We start from the raw sequence: 12,773 nt of genomic DNA, 5'->3' as shown, positions 1-12,773 counted from the left end.
TTTCAATGCTGTTTCTGTGTTTAAAACATGCCAGATGATTCAATAGACAGTCTGTGGCAAAGTATTGATTCACAACTAAATTCAAAAAGCAAACTGCAGACGGTGGAAACCCAAAACAAGAGAAACAGATAGGCGTGGATTTATTTAGTATGCCAGGCAGCATGCAAAAGACAAACATTCCTTGAAATACCTAGTGGGTTACGTAGCATCTGTGGAGAGTGAAACAGTCAGCCTTTTGGGTCTGGGACCCTTCACCAGAACTAGGGAAGAGAGTTCTGATATCTGATCAGATATATCCATGGACACTGTAGAAACTATAGAAGAAATTGCAGGAGCCCTGGCTGAGATAGGTGAATCGTGGATTCAGTGCAGGAAGACTGGAGGGTGTCTAATGTTGCGCCTTTATTTAAGAAGGGCTGCAAGGAGAAGCTTGGGAACTGTAGACCAGTGTGTCTAATGTCTGCGGAAGGCTAGTTACTGGAGAGGATTCTGAGGGATAAAATATTCATGCATTTGGATAGAGAGAGGTTGTTTAGAATAATCAGCATTTTGTACATGGGAGACCGTGTCTTACGAATCTGATTACGTTTTTTGAAGAAGTAACCAAAACATTTGATGAGGGCAAAGCTGTAGACATTGTCTATGTGGAGTTCAGCAAGGCATTTGATAAGGAACAGAAGTGATAGGAGCAGAATTAGGCCATTCGGCCCATCAAGTCTACTCCGCCATTCAATCGTGGCTGATCTATCTCTCCCTTCTGAGGAGAATGGGATTAGGAGATAGTGCCCTCCATAATGTTTGGGGCAAAGACCCAACATTTATTTATTTGCCTCTGTACTCCACAATTTGAGATTTGTAATAGAAAAAAAATACATGTGGTTAAAGTGCACATTGTCAGATTTTAATAAAGGCCATTTTTATACATTTTGGTTTCACCCTGTAGAAATTACAGCAGTGTTTATACATAGTCCCCCCCCCCCCCCCCCCCCCCCCCCCCCCCCCCCCCCCCCCCCCCCCCCCCCCCCCCCCCCCCCCCCCCCCCATTTCAGGGCACCATAATGTTTGGGACGCAGCAATGTAATGCAAATGAAATTAGTCATGTTCAGTGTTTTGTTGCAAATCCTTTGCATGCAATGACTGCTTGAAGTCTGAGATTGTATTGTATTGTATATCTTTATTGTCATTTCCTGAGTATTCACATACCCAGAGGAAACAAAAAAACGTTGCTCAACCAGTGTCCATTCAGTGTGCATTAGAAATAAATAGAAATAAAAATACATGTATCATGAACAAATTTAACACTCTACTAAACATTCAACAGGCGTTCCGATCGGCAGCGGCACAACAGTGGCTCTGCTGCAGTGTGTCCAGGTTGGTGGTTGGTGCGAGATACTTTGGCAGGGGGCAAAGTCCGTTTAGCAGTCTTATAGCCTGTGGGAAGAAGCTGAGGAGCATCCTGCTGGTTTTGCAGCTAATGCTCCTGTACCTCTTCCCAGATGGCAGGATGGAGATTCATGGACATCACCAGTTGCTGGGTGTCTTTTCTGGTGATGCTCTGCCAGGCCTGTATGGCAGTGATCTTTAGCTTATGCTTGTTTTGGGGGCTAGTCCCCTTCAGTTTTCTCTTCAGCATATAAAAGGCATGCTCAATTGGGTTCAGATCGGGTGATTGACCTGGCCACTCAAGAATTGACCATTTTTTAGCTTTGAAAAACTCCTTTGTTGCTTCAGCAGTATGTTTGGGATCATCGCCTTGCTGTATGAACCATTGGCCAATGAGTTTTGAGGCATTTGTTTGAACTTGAACAGATAGGATGTGTCTATACACTTCAGAATTCATTATGCTACTACCATCAGCAGTTGTATCATCAATAAAGATAAGTGAGCCAGTACCTTCAGCAGCCATACACGCCCAGGCCATAACACCCCCACCACCGTGTTTCACAGATGAGGTGGTATGCTTTGGATCTTGGGCAGTTTCTTCTCTCCTCTATATTTTTGCTCTTGCCAACACGCTGATATAAGTTAATCTTCGTCTCCTCTGTCCACAAGACCTTTTTTCCAGGACTGTGGTTGCTCTTTTAAGTACTTCTTGGCAAACTGTAACCCGACCATCCTATTTTTGAGGCTAATCAGTGGTTTGCAACATGCAGTGTAGCCTCTGTATTTCTGTTCATGAAGTCTTCTGCGGACAGTGGTCATTGCCAAATCCACACCTGACCCCTGAAGAGTGTTTCTGATCTGTTGGACAGGTGTTTGGAGATTTTTCTTTACTATAGGGAGAATTCTTCTGTCATCAGTTGTGAAGGTCTTCCTTTGCCTGCCAGTCCCTTTGCGATTAGTAAGCTCACCAGTTCTCTCTTTCTTCTTAATTATGTTCCAAACAGATGATTTGGGTAAGCCTAAGGTTTGACTGAAGTCTCTAACAGTTTAGAAACACAGCGGTAATTTCTACATGGCAAAATGTATAAAAAAGGTCTTTAATAAAATCTGACAATGTGCATTTTAACTACATGTGATTTTTTTCTATTACAAATCTCAAATTGTGGAGTGCAGAGGCAAATAAATAAATGATGGGTCTTTCTCACAAACATATATGGAGGGCACTGTAGATCAGCCATGATTGAATGGCGTAGACTTGATAGGCCGAATGGCTTAATTCTACTCCCTTTTCTTGTGACTCTAGGGATGCGAGTTGGCTTTCAGTGGATGGAAGATAAACGGTTATGGCCCTGTCCCACTTTGGCCGTCAGTTACGCGACAGGCCGGCGGCGCGCGAAGATTCGGTTCAGGACGAAGTCCACACTCCTCCACGCGACTCCATGCGCCCGTCCCGCGCTACCCACGCGCTACCCACACATTACCCACGCGCTGCCCACACGCTACCCACACGCTACCCACACGGTACCCATGCGCTACCCACACGCGCTACCCACACGCTACCCACGCGCTACCCACAAGCTACCCACACGCTGCCCACGCGCTACCCACACGCTACCCACACGCTACCCACACGCTACCCACGCGCTACCCACACGCTACCCACACGCTACCCACACGCTACCCACGCGCTACCCACGCGCTACCCACGCGCTACCCACGCGCTACCCACGCGCTACCCACGTGCTACCCACACGCTACCCACACGCTACCCACGCGCTACCCACGCGCTACCCACGTGCTACCCACGCGCTACCCACACGCTACCCACACGCTACCCACGCGCTACCCACACGCTACCCACGCGCTACCCACACGCTACCCGCGCACTACCCACACGCTACCCACGTGCTACCCACACGCTACCCACACGCTACCCACACGCAACCCGCGCGCTACCCACACGCTACCCACGCGCTACCCACACGCTACCCACACGCTACCCACGCGCTACCCACACGCTAGCAAGTCGTGTAAATGGCGCGCGAATGACAGCCAAGTGGGACAGGCCCTTAAACTCCAGACTCCACCATCAAACGCAATGCTCCATGTAACGATACCAAACGGCAACGTGAATGACGCCGAATGATAAAATAGATGAAAATTGGGGGGGAAAGTTGCTTTCTTGTCCTACAATTTGCAACTGTCTTCCAAATGCAATAGATTATAAACGGTATCATTGGTTTACTGTCGCCCTCTTCGCCATCCCCCACCGCCCACTCGTTTCCTCGCTGACATTTCACGGGTTTGAACTCGTGTCTGTGGCACCTCGCCACTTCGCTGAAGCCGCCGGCTCTCTGACGGGGGAGCTGCGTTTAAATGTGGAAAGTTTGGCAAAGCCAAGCGCCGTGACCAACTCCCCACCCACAAGGTATGGTTCTCCTCGGATCTTGGAGATCTGAGACCGCTATCGGTGAGTTCAGAGCAAGGATAGGCGGCGCAAAACCTCACCCCCTTTCAGTTAAAAACGGGCTCGGCAGATGTCCCGAGGTTCACTAGCACACAGGTCGGTGGACAACCGGGACTTATCCTGCACCAGCGGAGCAGCCGAGGACAGACGCTACAGGTACAAGTTGGGGAATGCACCAGGTCGCCGCTGGACTGTGTAGGAAGGAACTGCAGATAGACACAGAATGCTGGAGTAACTCAGCGGGACAGGGCAACAAGCACCACTGGAGAGAAGGAATGAATGAGTGATGTTTCGGGTCGAGACCCTTCTTCAGGCAACCTCGCCCCCATTCCTTCTCTCCACAGATGATGCCTGTCCCGCTGAGTTACTCCAGCATTTTGTGTGTGTCTTCCATTCCGATTACCTCCCTACACATGAGGAACTGCAAATGCTGGTTTACACCGGGGATAGATAGACACAGTTACCCCGGCATCCTGTGTCTGTCTCCGGATCTACTCATCTACTACCCGCTCCGGGTGGTGGAAGGACTACCTACCGGTCTGGCCCACGGTCAAATGAGACCAGAAGCGGGGTGTTTCTGATTCATCCACCCCTCGCCATGCTGAAACGTCCCGGTAGCGTAAACTAGCCTCAGTTTGGAACCAGATTATTTTGTGTCTATCTTCAGTGTAAACCAGCATCTGCGTAAACCATGAGTCTGTGGAATTCTCTGCCTCAGATGGCGGTGGAGGCAGGTTCTCTGGATGCTTTCAAGAGAGCTAGATAGGGCTCTTAAAAATAGCGGAGTCAGGGGATATGGGGGGAAGGCAGGAACGGGGTACTGACTGGGAATGATCAGCCATGATCACATTGAATGGCGGTGCTGGCTCGAAGGGCCGAATGGCCTACTCCTGCACCTATTGTCTGTTGCAGTTGCTTGTAGAGGAAGGAACAGCAGATGCTGGTTTAAACCGAAGATAGACACAAAATGCTGGAGTAACTCAGCGGGACAGGCAGCATCTCTGGAGAGAAGGAATGGGTCACCTATCCCTTCTCTCCAGAGGCGATGTCAGTCCCACTGAATTGCACTAAACGTTATTCCCTTATAGAAACATAGAAATTAGGTGCAGGAGTAGGCCATTCGGCCCTTCGAGCCTGCACGGCCATTCAATATGATCATGGCGGATCATCCAACTCAGTATCCTGTACCTGCCTTCTCTCCATACCCTCTGATCCCTTTAGCCACAAGGGCCACATCTAACTCCCTCTTAAATATAGCCAATGAACTGGCCTCAACTACCCTCTGTGGCAGAGAGTTCCAGAGATTCACCACTCTCTGTGTGAAAAAGGTTTTTCTCATCTCGGTTTTAAAGGATTTTCCCCTTATCCTTAAGCTGTGACCCCTTGTCCTGGACTTCCCCAACATCGGGAACAATCTTCCTGCATCTAACCTGTCCAACCCCTTAAGAATTTTGTAAGTTATCATGTATTGTAATCATGTATTATCTTTCTGCTGACTGGATAGCATGCAACAAAAGCTTTTCACTGTACCTCGGTACACGTGACGATAAACTTATCTAAGTTAAACTATGTTTAGTTTTTCCAGCATTTTATGCACGGTTTATGTATTTTTCCTTTGCAAATAGCTTCTACTCATACCTCTTTCCCGAACTAAGTTATCTTGCTCTTACTTTACTCAGCGCATATTTGTGAACAACAACTGTAGGCAATAGGTGCAAGAGTAGGCCATTCAGCCCTTCGAGCCAGCACCGCCATTCAATGTGATCATGGCTGATCATCCCCAATCAGTACCCCGTTCCGGCCTTCTCCCCAAATCTCCTGACTCCGCTATCTTTAAGAGCTGTATCTTGCTCTCTCTTGAAAGTATCTAGAGAACCGGCCACCACCACTGAGGCAGAGAATTCCACAGACTCACAACTCTCTGTGTGAAAACGTATTTCCTCGTCGTTCTAAATGGCTTACCCCTTATTCTTAAACTGTGGCCCGCTGGTTGTGGAACATGTTTCCTGCCACTAGCGTGTCCCAAACCCTTAATAATCTTATATGTTTCAATAGTCCAATAGCTATTTCCCTCTATACAGATGCTTCCTGACCCACTATTTCCACATATAGACACAAAAGCTGGAGTAACAGCGGAACAGGCAGCGTCTCTGGAGAGAAAGAAACCCCTTCTTACCCAGACTCGCTATTTCCACCCTTCATTTTATTTCATTTTGGATTCCCGGCATTGGCGGTTTTTAGTCGTTAATGAGTTGTGAATTATGTCTTTTATATAAATTAATAGCACATTGCAATTATGCTCATTATAATAACACCATGCAAAGTATAAGAGGTATAGAGGTTTGCAAAACATGTGTATGTTAGTTATTCTGTAATGCCGGTTCCATATGTTTCTCAGTGCAAGTAAAAACCATACCATTGCACCACACTTTCTTCATAAGCCCGGTTCTTAACATGTATAGACACAAAATGCTGGAATAATTCAGTGGGGCAGAGAGAAGGGATAGGTGACCCGTTCCTTCTCTCCAGAGACGCTGTCCGTCCCACTGAGTTACTCCAGCATTTTTGTGTCCATCTGCAGTTCCTTCCTACACACTTCTTACGAAGAAGTCGCCTTTAAATGAGTCAAAGCAAACCTGGTGCAACAACAAAACACAAAGTGCTGGAGGAACTCAGTGGATCAGGCAGCATCTGTGGAGGGAAACGGACAGACCCTTTCCCGAACTGAAACGTCGCCTGTCCATTCCCTCCACTGATGCTGCCTGACCCGCTGAGTTCCTCCAGCACTTTTGTGCTTTCCTTCGATTCCAGCACCTGCGGTTCCTTTTGCCTACTGTAACTGAGAGCGGCCCGGGTAAGCCATCGCTCTCCCCCTATGGTTCAGTACTCTCACCTCCTCAAGGCGATGACTTCAAGAACCCCCTGCGGTAACCGAGCACGGCTCCCTAGGCTGGAGACACAAGGAACCCCGGACGCCGGAACATTGTGCAAAACGCAATGTTCGCTGCCTGAGCCGTGGAGTTGCTCCAGGTTGTGTTCTGCACGGAATCTGGGCTAACAAGTCCTGGTTGAACCGAACCTCACCCCAACATTGTGTTCAGTTCCATCCCTTCTCTCCCTCCTGAATTACAGGCAGATCTCAAAGATTTCTCCGCTTCACACCTTTAGTTTACTGTAGCTTATTGTCACATGTGCAGAGTTACAGTGAAACACCCTTGTTGCGTGCTAACCAGTCAGCGGACAATACATGATTACAATCGTGCCTTTACCGTCATATTAAAACGCCATTTAGAACGGAGACGAGGAAGCACTTTTTCGCACAGAGAGTGGTGAGTGTGGAATTCTCTACCTCAGAGGGCGGTGGAAGCAGGTTCTCTGGATGCTTTCAAGAGAGAGTTAGATAGGGCTCTTAAAAATAGCGGAGTCAGGGGATATGGAGAGAAGGCAGGAATTAGCAATTTTACAAAATTTTGAGATTTAAAAAAATCAAGTCTGCAATTTATCCCATCAGATAAAGCATAAAAATAAGTTTAATTTGACATCTTATTCACTGTCATATCTTCAGTATTAAAAAAGTTATGGCCATTTTCATACTCGGAAATTAGCATCTTGTTCCCCATTGCTTTTTCATTGACTTATCACAAAAGCTGTGATCGAGGACAGTCAAAAGCCCAAAACTTTCTTAAAAATTAAGAGAACTGAATGAAATTTTCAGTTATTATAGATTGAAGCATTCTGAAACAAATATGAAACAATCTTACTTGGATGACTTGAAATTAAAGCATATAATTAGTTAGTTACCTATTTGTAACTAATTACAAAATTCAATTACTAGATCTAAACATCTATCCATTTCTTAAGACAAGATTAACATTTTTAAATAGCCTAAGTGTCCAAATAACATTCACACAAGAATTCACAATATAACATGATTTTTAAATCGCATTGTCATGAATTTATAGGCCAAATTGAAGGAATTTAGTGTTTAATTCCCGTAAATTAATGGCCATTTAAATCATCTTGCGAGTGTGATTTTGTGGAATGCAATCGATTGGAACGTTGCGGTTTGCGGTGAATTTAAACCCTATATCGGCAGGAAAACACTGCTGGTTCGTATGGGGCCTAAATCACCTTTTCGCAACGTAAAATTTGGATTAAGGTAATCCTAAGAAGCACGTTTATATGTAAAATAAATGGCTTACCTTTAGCTGTCCCGTACAGGAGATCCGTCCCGTTGTCGGTGTTGACGGCATTAGAAGCAGATTTTTATTTTATTCCAGCTCTGAAATTGTTCCGCGGTTTAAAAAACAAAATTCACGGAACGGCAGTCGGAACAATTCTTCAGCATCAGCTAGCAGCCCGAGAAAATATATCTCGGACAGGCAGGAGAAAACTGCATTTTAACCCCATTCCCCCCATCAAAGGCGCCAAAGTCGTGCACACGGCCAGTGGCAGAACTACAGCGCCACTGTAGGTAAGTTTTGTAACATACCTACAGGAATGGGGTACTGATTGGGGATGATCAGCCATGATCACATTGAATGGCGATGCTGGCTCGAAGTGCCAGATGGCCAACTCCTGCACCTATTGTCTATTGTCTATTGTCTATCCACCTTTCTCAAACTTGTATTTCCTCTCCACTTCCTCTTCTGCAGTTCTCATTATTATTTGTACAGTCCTCTGCGCATCTACCTCCGCGCATCTACCCTATCTTGGGATGGATAGAGTCAGAAGGCACACAGTCATTGACCCAAAGTAGGGGAATCAAGAACCAGGGGGATATATACAGTACTTGTGAACTGTGGAAGTAGTTAACTGACGTTTAGTGAAGGAAAGGGCAGATTCGGGGAAATCTACGCCTGTACATCAGCAAGACCATGCATAGAAACTCCTGTCCATCTGTGAGACTAAGTGTGTCCCATTTCCCATCTCAGACTGACCCAGGCGGTGTTTCAAATACATCAATCTCTCAAACCAGCTTCACTAAACCTGAAGCTTATACTGTATGTTTATTATCTTCTTGCTGTTGGGACATTACTATATTATATGTGCCCACTGTGATAACAGTGACTGGTCATCAACATATCCAAAAGGACACAAAATGCTGGAGTAACTCAGCGGGTCAGGCAGCATCTCTGAAGAAGGGTCTCGACCCGAAACGTCACCCGTTCCTTCTCTCCAGAGGTGCTGCCTGTCCCGCTGAGTTACTCCAGCATTTTGTGATTCTCTCTGGCGAACATGGACAGGTAATGTTTAGGGTTGGAGTTCTTCATAGTCATGGAGTGATACAGCCTGGAAACCTTCAGCTCAACTTCCCCACACCGCCCAACATGTCTCATCTACACTAGTCCCACCTGCCTGCGTTTGGACCATATCCTTTCAAACCAGTCCTATCGATGTACCTGTCTAAATGTTTCTCAAACGCTGTGAGTTACCTGCCTCAACTACCTCCTCTGGGAGCCCGTTCCATAGATTCACCCAGATTCCTATTAAATCTTTCCCCCTTCTCCTTAAACCTACATGTTTGTCCTATTCCTCTACTCTGGGATCGAGACTCTGTGAGTCTAGCCGATCTATTCCTCTCACAATTTTGTATACCTCCATAAGATTACCCCTAGTCAACCTGCGCCCAGCCTGCTCAACCTCTCCCTACAGCTCAGACCCTCGAGTCCTGGCAACATCCTCGTAAATATTTTTCATATATATCTAGTTGCTCTGGGGTGCAGGTCTTTCACTTTTATTTATTTTTTCTATGGGTACCAACTTCAGCGAGCTAGACTTCCGAGAGAGGATGTGGTGGAATATCAGTTGGTTGTCATCTACTGTTCAGATACATTATTTTGTAATGCATTTTGCAAAATGCCATTACCAACATAGGGCAACACATCAAGTTACTGAAAGGATGAGACATAGTCCTTGACTTTTGTTTCTTACCAGGTGACTGTTGACTTCAAGAAGATATTGCCCGTTGGTATTCTCTTATCCAAGACGAGATCTCCATCAACAAGATGGGCCTCTGGACATTGCATCGTCCAAATCTATTCCTCCTCTTGCTCGTGTCCACGAGGCTGGTGTTCACAATACAGAATACCGAAATGGAACGGGCGAACGAAATAATGAGAAGCGCGCCATTGATCGATGGGTAGGTTATCAAATGCATCTTACTTCCTTGCAGAAATTAATTTTGCCTAGAAGTAGCGGCACGGTGACGGAGCAGTAAATTTGCTGCCTACAGCGCCAGAGACCCAGGTTCGATCCTGACTACGGGTGCTGTCTGTACGGAGTTTGTACGTTCTCCCCGTAACCTGTGTGGGTTTTCTCTGGGAGCTCCGGTTTCCTCCCACACTCCAAAGGCGTACAGGTTTGTAGGTTAATTGGCTTGGTAAAGTTGTAAATTGTCCCTCGTGAGTGTAGCATAATGTTAGTGTGCGGAGATCGCTGGTCGGGGCAGACATGTTGGGCTGAAGGGCCTGTTTCCGTGCTGTATTTCTAAACTAAACTAAACTAAACTAAACTAAACTAAACTCAATTCTATTACCTTGCAGGAGAATACAAAGTTTAGAGGCGAAAAGCAATAATTAAAGTTGGAATGGCACAATGGTATTGTTAAGAGGTGCCAATGAGGCAAAGTTCAAGACTAACAAGTTTATGTGAGGTTGAAAGATAAGGATGGCAAGGTGTAGGGATCTTGGATAAGAAGAGGTATTATAAGTTTAGTTAAACAGAGAAAGGAAGCATAGGTAAGGTATAAGAAGTTGAAATCCCAATGGCTCCATGGGTTCTTTATTACCACGTATACCAAGGTACAGTGCATACAGATTAGTAATATTTTTGCCACACATAACTACAATCCCTGGTTAAGCACATAATCCATAGCAACAGCCCACTGAGTCTATATGCAAGAGTCGGCAGCTTTTGGTGGCGTTCCACAATCTCAACTGCAGCTGACTATAACGGCCCTCTGCAGCCGTCACCACTATATAGTCATCCTGCGAACCATCGCACAGAGTCTTTTACCCAGGGTAGGGGAATCAATCCAAGTCTCCCTGTAGCTAATAATTACTAATCCAGGTATCAATCTAATTAAGCTCCTCTGCACCCTTTCCAAAGCCTCTTTGACCTTCATGTGATAGGGCGACCATAAGTACATGCAATACACCAAATGCAGCCTAACCAAATGTTCTATAAAGCTCATCAGTTCATAAGTCATAGGAGCAGAATAAGGCCTTTCGGCCCATCAAATCTACTCTGCCATTCAATCAGACCTGACCTATCTCTCCCTCCTAACCTCATTCTCCTGCCTTCTCCCCATAACAATCATAGTCATTAAGAATCTATCTATCACTGCCTACAAAATATCCATTGACTTGGCCTCCACAACCTTCTGGAGCAAAGAATTCTACAGGTTCACCACCTTCTGACTAGAGTAATTCCTCCTCATCTTCCTAAAAGAACGTCCTTTAATTTGAGACTATGACCCCTGGTCCTAGATCTCTCCCACGAGTGGAAAGATCCTCTCCACATCCACTCCATCCAGGCAACAGGAGCTGCATTATGATATCCTGACTCTTCTAGTTTTCCTAATACTGAATTGGAGGAAGTTTCACTTAATGCAATGTCGAATATCAGACAGTCATCTTGCTAACTCAGAGACGGGGGAGGGGTAAAGAAAGTTAGAGGTGGTGCAGAGAAGGATGCACATTGAGTCTGATGCTGTTTTCAGATGATGTTACCAAGTAGCAACATACATATAGGCGAGGAAAAAGTGGAGCCAAGGGCTAACCCTTGGACATGCAGAAGAGGGAAGAGTCATTCCTGCCTTTCCTGATTCCCGAAATGAGGTTAAACAGCAATGGAGCAAAGCAACAGATCAGCGAAAGATGATGGATGGATGAAATAATCTGCTTCATAATTTCATGGAGATTAAACAATACAATCATTTAAAAAATAATTGATTGCTTTGTTGTGTACTAAATTTAGTTTAGATTAGTGTAGTTTAGAGATACAGCGTGGAAACAGGTGCATCTGCCCATTGAGTCCGCACCAAACTAATCCCCGTACATTAACACCATCCTACTAGAACAATTTACAATTTTACCAAAGCCAATAACCTACAAACCTGTACGTCTTTTGATGTGTGGGAGGAAACCGGAGCTCCCGGAGAAAACCCACGCAGGTCACAGGGAGAACATACAAACTCCGTACAGACAGCACCTGTAGTCAGGATCGAACCCGGGTCTCTGGCGCTGTAAGGCAGCAACACTACCACTGCACCACCAGTGATTACGTATATAGCTGTAATTGATTTGCTTAAGTTAGAATCAAGATGATTTAACTTCCAAAAGATCGAGTTGAGAATGAGCTGATTATCATTTGTTATTGCCCATAGCCACAATGATTTAGCGGTGCAGCTAAGAATACACTTTAACAACAACCTGACTGCGGTTAATCTGAAGACTCTGGCCAAGACCCATACAAATATTAACAAACTAAAAGAAGGAAATGTGGGAGTCCAGGTATATTTTCTAAATGTTCTTCTTTTGCTGTTCCCTTTTCTGCTGCGTACATCGTTCATCTTCCTAAATTGGGAATAGACACAAAAAGCTGGAGTAACTCAAGCAGCATGTCTGGAGAGAAGGAATGTGTGACATTTCGGGTCGAGACCCTTCTTCAGACTAAATTGGGAAGTCATGCCAAATCTGGGAGTCTTTCTACAAACTACTGAGAGAATGAGGTGGTGCGAAGAGCATTGTAAATGGTCACAGTAAATGGTATTTTTATCCATTAGAAACTGGAGGGTACTTTGGTTGGATGTGATAGCATGGAGCTATGTCTTGGTTAGAGCCAACATGCGCCCAGGTCAATGCATTTCCACACTATATTTTCAACTCACTTGGGGAAATCAGGGCTACTGTGATGGAGA

The 12,773-nt window shown here is 45.6% G+C and overlaps 1 protein-coding gene across 1 annotated transcript in view; it reads left to right on the top strand.

Annotated features, from left to right (window-relative positions):
- The first annotated feature begins 3,677 nt into the window (after positions 1–3,677).
- The window catches only part of dpep2 (dipeptidase 2), a 36,332-nt gene continuing 27,236 nt past the window's right edge, over positions 3,678–12,773 (top strand). Inside the window, exons 1-3 of the mRNA XM_055648451.1 lie at positions 3,678–3,811; positions 9,788–9,992; positions 12,240–12,366. Coding sequence (XP_055504426.1) covers positions 9,859–9,992; positions 12,240–12,366 — 261 coding nt within the window. The 5' untranslated portion in view covers positions 3,678–3,811; positions 9,788–9,858. The remainder of the gene's footprint in view (positions 3,812–9,787; positions 9,993–12,239; positions 12,367–12,773) is intronic.

The sequence above is a fragment of the Leucoraja erinacea genome, chromosome 17, assembly GCF_028641065.1.
Source record: "Leucoraja erinacea ecotype New England chromosome 17, Leri_hhj_1, whole genome shotgun sequence".
NCBI classification, from domain to species: Eukaryota; Metazoa; Chordata; class Chondrichthyes; order Rajiformes; family Rajidae; genus Leucoraja; species Leucoraja erinaceus.
The sequence above is the reverse complement of the archived record's forward strand: the minus strand, read 5'-3'. Positions and strand labels throughout refer to the sequence as shown.